At 36.4% G+C, this 10,182-nt stretch overlaps 1 protein-coding gene across 1 annotated transcript; it reads left to right on the top strand.

Annotated features, from left to right (window-relative positions):
* Positions 1 to 3,244: 3,244 nt before the first annotated feature.
* Positions 3,245 to 9,594, top strand: LOC131357401 (uncharacterized). Its single transcript, XM_058396369.1, has 4 exons — positions 3,245 to 3,374; positions 3,705 to 3,854; positions 3,955 to 4,041; positions 4,156 to 9,594. The coding sequence occupies exon 4, from the start codon at positions 5,862 to 5,864 to the stop codon at positions 7,545 to 7,547; it is 1,686 nt and encodes a 561-aa protein (XP_058252352.1). The 5' UTR covers positions 3,245 to 3,374; positions 3,705 to 3,854; positions 3,955 to 4,041; positions 4,156 to 5,861; the 3' UTR covers positions 7,548 to 9,594.
* Positions 9,595 to 10,182: the final 588 nt, after the last annotated feature.

The raw sequence follows: 10,182 nt of genomic DNA, 5'->3' as shown, positions 1-10,182 counted from the left end.
CCCTCAAAGGTGCTAAAGACATTCTACACCTGCACCATTGAGAGCATCCTGACGGGAAGTATCACAGCCTGGTTTGGGAACAGCACACAAACAGGACAGGCAAGCTCTCCAGAGGGTGGTGCGATCAGCCGAGCGTACCATCCTCACCGAGCTTCCTGACCTGGACACCATATACAGCAAGCGGTGCTGGACCAAAGCCAGGAAGATTATGAAGGACCTCAGCCATCCCAACAATGGACTTTTCTCTCTGTTGCCGTCAGGGAAACGTTTCTGTTCCTTGAAGGCAAACACAGAGAGAATGAGGAGGATCTTCTTCCCGCAGGCCATTCGGGCCCTCAACCAGAACACCTAGAATCTGGACTTTCTGGACTTACCCCCACATGACATGACATTCTACCTCAGCTGGTTGTTGCACATGCAATAATTGCACTACTTTGTACTCTGCACTACATTGTACACACAAGAACACTCTCACTGTACATCTTTTCTGTACATCTTTGTGTGCACACTGCACCATCACTTTACTCCCTGTTCAACTGGACATTTATATTTGCCTTATATATACACATCTGTATACACAGCTCTTCTATTCTTTGCCTGCATCACGTTTTTACCCAAAGTTCAATGGTGCCAAATGCACCAAGTTCTTGAATTATGTAATAGTGTTTGTGTTGCAACGTTGTTACCCCAGAGAAATTGCACACAATGACGGTTTAATTTTTATTATAGTCTGTCATAAGGAAAAACAGTGAGCAGGAATAAGAGTTTGAAAATTAAAAATATTTTAATTACTTGTATTCGAGTTTAGACTAGTCTCAATTTTTTATTTAATTTCCTGTTCATTTTCCCCAGTTTCATTCAGCACAATTGGTGTTTGTAATGATTAAAACCAGAATTCTTTTCTTCTTTGATTTAAATATAGTGGTAGAGCAGTGCTGCGGTACTTCCAAACTTCCGTTTTACTTTGGTTTAATCTAGCTCCTAATATTTCTTTATATATGATTGGAAAACTCAGTCTGGTTTTTAAGGAAAGTTATGTCATCAGTGTAAGCTGTGATTCTGTAACTCACATTATATTGTTTTTACTGCTTGTATTATCACATTATTTTGACCTCCTTGTTAACAGGCAGTATAGATGAAATTTCAGTAGCCAGAAATTTAAAGCCTGGAGCCGGGCAGAACACCACACTTACTCTCTCCACGTTTTCCTAGGTATGTACAGAAGCAAGAAGGCCAGGTGGTTTCCTTTTCATTACAGGGCCTGCTGTTCTGAATGTTTCAACCCACCTGAGGATCATGTTAAGATCAGATGTCTCCGACACTCCACATTAAATTGTCTAAGAAAACAGCTACTACAGATTCAGCACTTGTGAAATAATTTCCACAGTACCATAGCTACTGGCTATTGAAATTGCATCATCTACACTGCATGTTAACAAGGGCCTGAGCTTACCAGCCCTCCTGGTTGCTGCATTTTACTGTTTGAAAAATATTTGTTGCCTCTGTCGCACCCTATACTGTATAAAGTGCTGCTCATAAAGAGCAGCCTTGTTTAACTCCTCTATTTATTTCAAACATTTTTATTAAACAGCCATTAACATTAAACTGTACTTCACTTTCTTATGTAAAATATAAAAGTGTAACAGACTTAATTGTTTGATTACTTAAGTTGTGGTAACCCTAGTTGTCTTGGCCAAACTCATTTTGTATGTGTGTGAGAATGTGTGAGAATTTTTCCCTTCGGGGCTTCTTGAGCTCTGCTGTTGAAATTGTTCACATGTAGCACTTAAAAGTAGAAAAGGATTTTTCTTATTACCAAGTGTTTTGGCAAACCCTGCACAAGCCCTTGGCTACATAAGGTTTTAGTTATATTGATTAATTTTTTGGGAATCCAAAACACAACTGATGATCTTACTAATAAAATTAAATGACTACCATGTTTTGAATAAGTTAGTTGACATTACTGAGTCTAACTCAATGTCAACCTTTTGGCACAGAAAGTTATTAAACTCAGATTCAATTAACCTATACTTAATGAGTTAAAATAATTTGTGGGTGGTCAGTAGAATTGTAGTTAATTTGTAGTTAATAATATCACAGAAATTTCAAAATCTTGAAATTCTACTGTCATGTAAATGTTGGAGAAAGGGACCTCAGATTTTGGAAATCTTTTAAAAGACTTAAATTAACCATATTTTCTCAAGATGTAATATGGAGACCATCTCAGCAAGCCATCTCTGAAAACATGGGGAAGCAGTAGATTTCCACTCCCTCAGTATAATTCTCTTGGCTAACACCATGCCCAGCATTAATGCCAGTTGCAAATAATGATGCAAAAATGGCCAATTCCATTTCAGGTAAACCTGGTCATATGCTGCAAAATACCAAGAAAACATATCTTGCCAATACCTATGAGATTTTGGGAAGAACCAAAAAACAATTAGATAAAGTTCCCTCTGCCCCTGACATTGATCACAAATTGAAGATAAATCTGGATAAATCTTGTGAAGTTTGACTTTATAATACATCTGCAATTTCCCGTCCTTTGATTGGATAATTGGAGCAGGCAGAGGCAGTGACCTGCCCATATACATTGTTTCTATATTCGCTGCATCTCATTTCGGATGCTGCGTCGTCTGGAGATTGAAGTTTGCTGCATACATAATCAAGAATGTCTTTTTTGAGAAAAGTATATAATAAAATTGTCTATTCCTTGTGAGGTGTGAAATAGTGTAGCCTAATAGAGAGAGATATGGGTGGTTCTTTTCATTACTTCGATTTTGACAGGTCTGACAGCCAATCAGAATCGTCCACTTCACAATGTCACGCCCCTTTTCAACCAATCAGAATTGTCCACGTCACAATGTCCCACCCCTTTTCAACCAATCAGAAAAACGTATCCGTCACAATATCCTGCCCCCCTTTCAACCGATGAGGATGATTGATGGGGAGGTTACATAATCCTATGTCATCAGACCCTTAATCACAAACACACACACACACAAAACCCCTGTACGTGACACACACACACCCCTGTACGTGACACACTTATGCACATAAGCATATGTTTTCTACTGATATGGTACATACTGAATGTCCAGAATATGACATATTCCCTTAGTCATCGTTGGGTCTCCCTGAACATGACACACACACACACACACACGTACACAAACCCTCTGTACGTGACACACCTACGTACATAAACATATGTTTTCTACTGATATGGTACATACTGAATGTCCAGAATATGACATACCCCTTAGTCATCGTTGGGTCTCCCAAGTGGTTTCACAACTTAGAGGATCTGACAGAGGGTACAGAACTTCTACGCTCTCCAATCTAACTTTTAGAGATCACGGACCTTTCTGCAGGTGAGAACTTAACACATTTTCACTAACTTGAATCATTTCATTTATGTGTATTAGATTGAATGTCATTAATAATATTAATATTAATATTAGAATAATATAATTAGAAAGAATATCTTGTTCTATTTACTTATAGATGGAAACAGATATATAAAGTTTAATTTGATACATTTAATTACTGAACAAGGTCAGACTATACATATCTGGCAGTAGTGTCTAGGAAATCGAAATCAATCAGCATTAGGTAATTTCATTATGTCTCACAGAACATTGTTTTAAGATGAAATGTATAACTCGGAATACTAATAGAATCTTTTTCCTATGATGTCTTAGACAACAGCATAGTGATTATTTCAGATGACGAGATGTCTTGATGTCTTGAAACATCAATGCAAGGCTTAAGAACAACAGAACGATCTGACTCCGACCAAAGGCCTACCGCTTTAGTACATCCGTGGCCTAAACCAATTCCTCGAATTGCGGGTAAGTCATAACATAAAATGTGAATATTCTAAAAATGTAACCAATCCATTCAAAGATTGTAAAAGCTCACCCTTATACATTTTATTATTTGTTGATGAAGAACAAGAGGACATAGGCCGTGTTTTCGAAGGAGAAAACAACTCGGATCAAGTGCTTAATCATCTAGATCAACCAACTTACACTGATGGTAAGTCATGACATAAAATATGAATACTGAATATTCTAAAAATGTAACCAACCCATTCAAGGTTGTAAAAGCTCACCCTTATACATTTTATTAATATTATCCTTTCTAATCCAGAAGTGAGTGATACTGATGAAGAACAAGAAGAAGACATAGGCCACGTTTTCGACGGAGGAGAAAATTCGATCAAGCTGCTGCATATCCTGAGGAGTGTTTCATCACATTGAATGGATTCTTTCGACTAAGAGACGAAATATTTGGAAGCTTTGAATGTCTGTTTAATACACTTGACAACACTTCAGGTATTGAATATCTACAATCTTTATATGATACTCTTGAATGTCTGAATAGCTGTGTTACTGTGAATATAGAGTTGTTAAAAAGATTTCACAACAGACATGGTGCAGAAGCGGGTGAATCTCACACAGTCTTCAGGGGCTAAGAATATACGGGGTGAAACTAATCTACCATCTTATGATTTCGGTTTTGATGAAACTTTTCCTAGTAGTTTGTTACAGCACAACTCATGCACAACTCTGAACCCTTATTTAACAGATGCTATCAACCAGTTAAACGAGAGTTTAGGACCATCACAGCAGCTTGTTAGTCAGACCCCTATTATAGATTATAGTGACATCATTACACCTGAGACACAACATGACATAATCAGTGAACTTAACCAGAGTCTGTTAGCATTACAGAATAGTCTAAATGAACAAGGTTACTCTACCCCCAGTTGAATCCCTCATTAATAGATGCAGTTAACCAGTTGAATGTTAGTCTAAGAAATCCTGATCCGGTTAATACCCAATTTGAGCATTCCAATCATAATTCAGATCATAATGTATCAAATACACCACATACTCAACACGACATATTCAGTGAACTTAACCAGAGTCTGCTAGCATTACAGAATAGTCTAAATGAACAAGGTTACTCTACCCCCTTGAATCCAGCGTTATTAGATGCGGTTAATCAATTAAATGATAGTTTGGCTTTAGCCACAGATCAAAACATCAACGAGGTCTCGACTTCAGAAATCGAGTATAATCATACACTGTTATCTCCACATGATTTGTTTCATGATCTTAACCAAAGCCTCGTTATGTAAAATGCGGGTTTTGTAAACTTTTTCGATACCGTTGCTTCACAAAACACTCAAACTGTAAATGAACACAGGACTGAAACAGTAAATGTTCAGTCTCCTAATGTAGAAGACGTACAAACAGCTAATACTGAGAACATAAACCCCCAAAGCTGTGATGACATGCAAATATTTGATGATGTTAACATACAACCCCCTAGTGTTGAAAGCATGCAATTAGATAATGATGAGATCATACCCTCACCCAGTAATGAAAACGTGCAAGTTGGTAACGGAATTGATCCTAATATTAGAATAATTAATCGCGACCGATTCAATAATAATGAAATTAGGAGAAGAGTAAATTTTTCATCGATCGCAGCTGTAGGCAGCTTTACGGATTTTTATAATTATGTTTTAAAAATCTTAAACAGTTTGATAGAAGTGGTTAATGAAATGATTTCACCAAAGGACATAGTAACGGTTGAAATTAGAGGCGATACGATCAACGTATCTTCACGCATTCAGCTAGTTAACGGGTCCGTTGATTTACAGTCTTTTCTGACCATGCTTGAAAATTCTATTCGAAGTAAACGTGAAATTTTTACAGATAACACACTCGAAATAGTAATCCAAATAGTTCGACCACCTCGCAGTGGTTCAAATAAAAGGAAGGTTAGTACATTATTCACTTCGGAAGCTATACAGAAGAAGATGAGACATCTGTATATATTTCATAATGAAGACAACATGTGTTTTACACTATGTTACACAACTTTTGAACCCTCAAAATAATGACTTTCAAACTGAAAAAATCACTAGACAAATCCACCGTAATGTAGGATTAACTGAAAACACAGCTGTCACATTTGCTGATGTATCTAAATTTGAGAAGCATTTGAAGTGTAAAATCATAATCATACACCGTTCTGACAACAAAGCCAGCTACTCTTTCTTTCAAACCAGCAAAACCCCCCATGAAAAAACAATTTACTTGTTCTTGCATGACAATCATTATTACGGAGTTAAAAGCATTACAGGACTTTTGGGGTGTAGTTATGTCTGTCGTTTCTGTCATTCGGGGTATGAGAAAGCCAGAGGTCACAAGTGTGAGTTTAGCTGTAACATTTGTCGTGATGTAGATTGCTACAAACATAGACAGAGTATAATTAAATGTCCTGATTGTTCGAGGTTGTGTAAGTCAAAACGTTGTTTTGACATACATAAAGTAAAACATCGGTCTGAAAGAGGTGAATACTCTCTGTGTGAAACGGGGTTCTATTGTAATATCTGTAATGTCATAGAATATCGGAACCCCTTTAACCGGAAAGATCATGTGTGCTTAGAGAGACATTGTGAACTCTGTGGTGAAAAAGTGGATTCAGAAACAGTGCATAACTGTTTTATACAGCGGTTAAGGAAAGAAAAGCCAAATATGAAATACATCTTTTATGATTTCGAGACTAGACAGGAAACAGGAACTCATACTACTAATTTATTATGTTGTATGAATTGTTGTGGTATGTCGTGGGTGTTTGAAGGGGAGGAGTGTGTTGCAGCATTTTTTAGGACTTTCCCTCATAAAAAGTACAGAGGGTACACATTTACAGCGCAAAACGCTAGAGGGTTCGATTCATACCTTTTGCTAAATCATTTAGTGAAAGAAGGAATCGCACCTGAAATCATTACACAAGGTGGAAAAATTCTGTGTTTTTCTGATACAGATTTTCGACAGAAATACATTGATAGTCTGTCTTTCTTACCCATGAAGCTAAGTAATCTTCCTAAAGCCATGGGTTTCTCAGAAAATAAGAAAGGTTATTTTCCTCATTTCTGGAACACATTAGAACACCGAGACTACATAGGCCCATATCCTGAGACCGAGTTTTATGGTGTGGATAGCATGATGCCTAAGGACTTTTTTATGTGGTACGTGACCGTGACTGACAAAGTCTTTAATTTAAAGAAAGAGATGCATGAATACTGCATGAATGATGTAGACATTCTGAGACAGGGGTGTTTAGCTTTCAGAAATGAAATTCTAAAAAGTACAGAAGTTGATCCCTTTAAATGTATAACAATCGCATCTGTATGCATGAAAATCTTCCGGACATTATTTCTCGATGAAGACACACTAGCTATCCCACCACTAGATAATTACATCAATAGACAGAAATCTTTCTCAACGCCATCCATTCAGTGGCTTGAATACATTTCCACCACACAAAACCTTCCCATTCAACACGCTCTGAACGAAGGTGAAGCAATGTTCGGCCTTTATTCTGTTGATGGGTATTGTGAAGTGGGTCAGACGCGAAAGGCATTCGAGTTTCTCGGCTGTTTTTATCATGGGTGTGAAAAGTGTTATCCCTCAATGGCCCCCTTCCCCTTTAACATCAACATTAGCTTCAGGGATGTCCGTTAAAAAACGTTGGAGAAAATTAAGTATTTGCAAGAGACACACAATTTACATATCACAACAATTTGGGAACATGAGTGGAGTGAAATGAAGAAATGTGATAACAACGTGGTAAACTTTCTAAAAGAGTTTGACTTTCCAGAGTGCATAAATCCCCAAGACGCCCTTTACGGCGGTTGAACCAACGCATTGCATTTACTTTACACAGTAAAAGCAGGGGAGAGAATAGATTATTATGATTTCACTTCTCTTTATCCCTACATATATAAGACAAAAACATTCACAATTGGTCACCCAGTCATCATTTACCATGACTTTGAGCCTCTAGAGAATTATTCGGGTTAATCAGAGCTAAAGTATTACCGCCTAGAGGTCTGTGGTCTCCTGTTCTTCCTTACAGGGTAAGAAGCAAACTTCTTTTCCCTCTGTGTAAAACATGCTGTGAGCAACAACAGCAAAAGCAGTGTCGCCATTCAGACCAAGACCAAGACCAAGGCCGTTGAAAAGGGTTACAAAATTTTAAAAGTGTTTGAGATTTGGCACTTTCCCAATAGATCTAACAATCTCTTTACCAAGTATATTAAAATGTTTCTCAAAACTAAACAGGAAAGTTCAGGCTACACATCATGGGTAGTCGATGAAAACACAAAAGACACATGCATTAAAAATTACAAGCATAACGAGGGTATCGAGTTGAATCCTGATCACATCAGTGTCAACCCCGCAAAAAGATCTGTGGCTAAACTCGCGTTAAATTCGCTGTGGGGTAAAATGTGCCAAAAACCTGACAGATCAAACATATCTCTGATCAAAGACCCCGATGAGTTTTTAAACTTTATGTTCTCTGATCTCTACAATGTTAGCCATTTCTCTTTTCTGTCAGATGAGGTCGCTCTCACACAGTGGTGCTATAAGGATGACAGACTGATTAAACCAGGTAATGCTACGTATTCATCGGAATTTTTACTACAGCATATGCAAGACTAGAACTGTACAATCTGTTGGATCGTTTAAAAACAGCGTTGTTTATACACAGACAGCGTCATATTTAAAAGCAGTGAAGGTGATTGGATGCCTCCATTGAGTGATTACTTGGGGGGTCTTACCAGCGAGCTAGAGGATGGTGATCATATTATCGAGTTTGTCAGTGCTGGTCCTAAAACCTATGGGTATAAAACTAAAAATGGAAAAACATCTATGAAAGCAAAAGGTATCACTTTAAATTACTCCAATTCCCGAAGTTGTCAATTTGAAATCACTTACTGAGCTGGTGGATGATCGAGTGAAGAATCCGGATCAAATTGGTCAACTTATAACATCACTCAAACAAATCATTCGAGATAAACAGGGTTTTCATTTGAGAAATCAAACACAAATAAAAAGATTCAGAGTTGTGTATGACAAACGTGTTTTATTACCTGATTTTACAACTCTCCCTTATGGATATTAAGCTTGATCATGTTTATGAGTGTGTATATGATTGTATGTATGTATAATAAAAAGATCATTTTGTTTGATTCTGTCAACCTGACCACTAGTCATGGATAATATGAATGTGATTACTTTTGATGCGAGGTTGCAAATGCCATTTTCATGTATTGTGTGTGGACCGAGTAATAGTGGTACATCTTTTTTTATCAAACTTTACTGGAAAACAGTAAAGAAGTGTTCTCAAGAGTACCTGAAAATATTGTGTGGATTTATTCTTGTTCCCTTCCCTTGATCAGTTTGTAGGTTCTTAGGGGTTCTACCTTCCTTTAGAATGGACTCAAAAGCTTTAGTTACTTCATCAGCGGTCTTGTTTCGTAACACACGCACCCAAGCATATTTGGATAAAATATCTGTACACGTTATCAAAAATTTTGCATTGTCATTAATGTCTGACAGGTTACTCATATCTACTAAATCAGCTTGCCATTGTTCATCGATGTTTCACAAAAACAGTATTTCTTTTAAACTTTGTTGATACCGATTTATGAAGAGTATACGCATCCTGCTCGGCTAACCAATTTTTTATTTCTACGTCATTAACTCTTTTACCCGTTTTCTCAACGATAGCTCTTTGCAAACTCTCAACACCGCCATATGAACCGGGGATGGATGGTGTATAATATATGTTTTTCAATAGTCGTTTACTCATTTTGAAGTATCAGAACAATAATGATCAAACAAGGTTATAGATTAATGTTTTTATTAAAAAAGACACATCACGTGGTTAGTGTTATGTAAACATTACAAATAATCAAAGGATTAAAAACAAATTAAACTTTATTTTTATAAAACATTTTTTAAAATAATAATTTCAAATAATCAAAGGATTAAAAACAAATTAAACTTTATTTTTATAAAACATTTTTTTAAATAATAATTTCAAATGATCAATAGACTAAAAACAAATTAAACTTTATTTTTATAAAACATTTTTTAAAATATACATATCACAATTTAATTTCAAATAATCAAAGGATTAAAAACAAATTAAACTTTATTTATAAACATTTTTTAAAATAATAATTTCAAATAATCAAAAGACTAAAAACAAATTAAACATGAATGGGTTTAGTGAAAATACCCAGGGTGTTGTTCATCGATTTCAAATAGTGATGATCTCAGTCTTTAGATCTTTTTCTCGGAGTCAGAA

The sequence above is a fragment of the Hemibagrus wyckioides genome, linkage group LG08, assembly GCF_019097595.1.
Source record: "Hemibagrus wyckioides isolate EC202008001 linkage group LG08, SWU_Hwy_1.0, whole genome shotgun sequence".
Lineage (NCBI taxonomy): Eukaryota > Metazoa > Chordata > Actinopteri > Siluriformes > Bagridae > Hemibagrus > Hemibagrus wyckioides.
The sequence above is the reverse complement of the archived record's forward strand: the minus strand, read 5'-3'. Positions and strand labels throughout refer to the sequence as shown.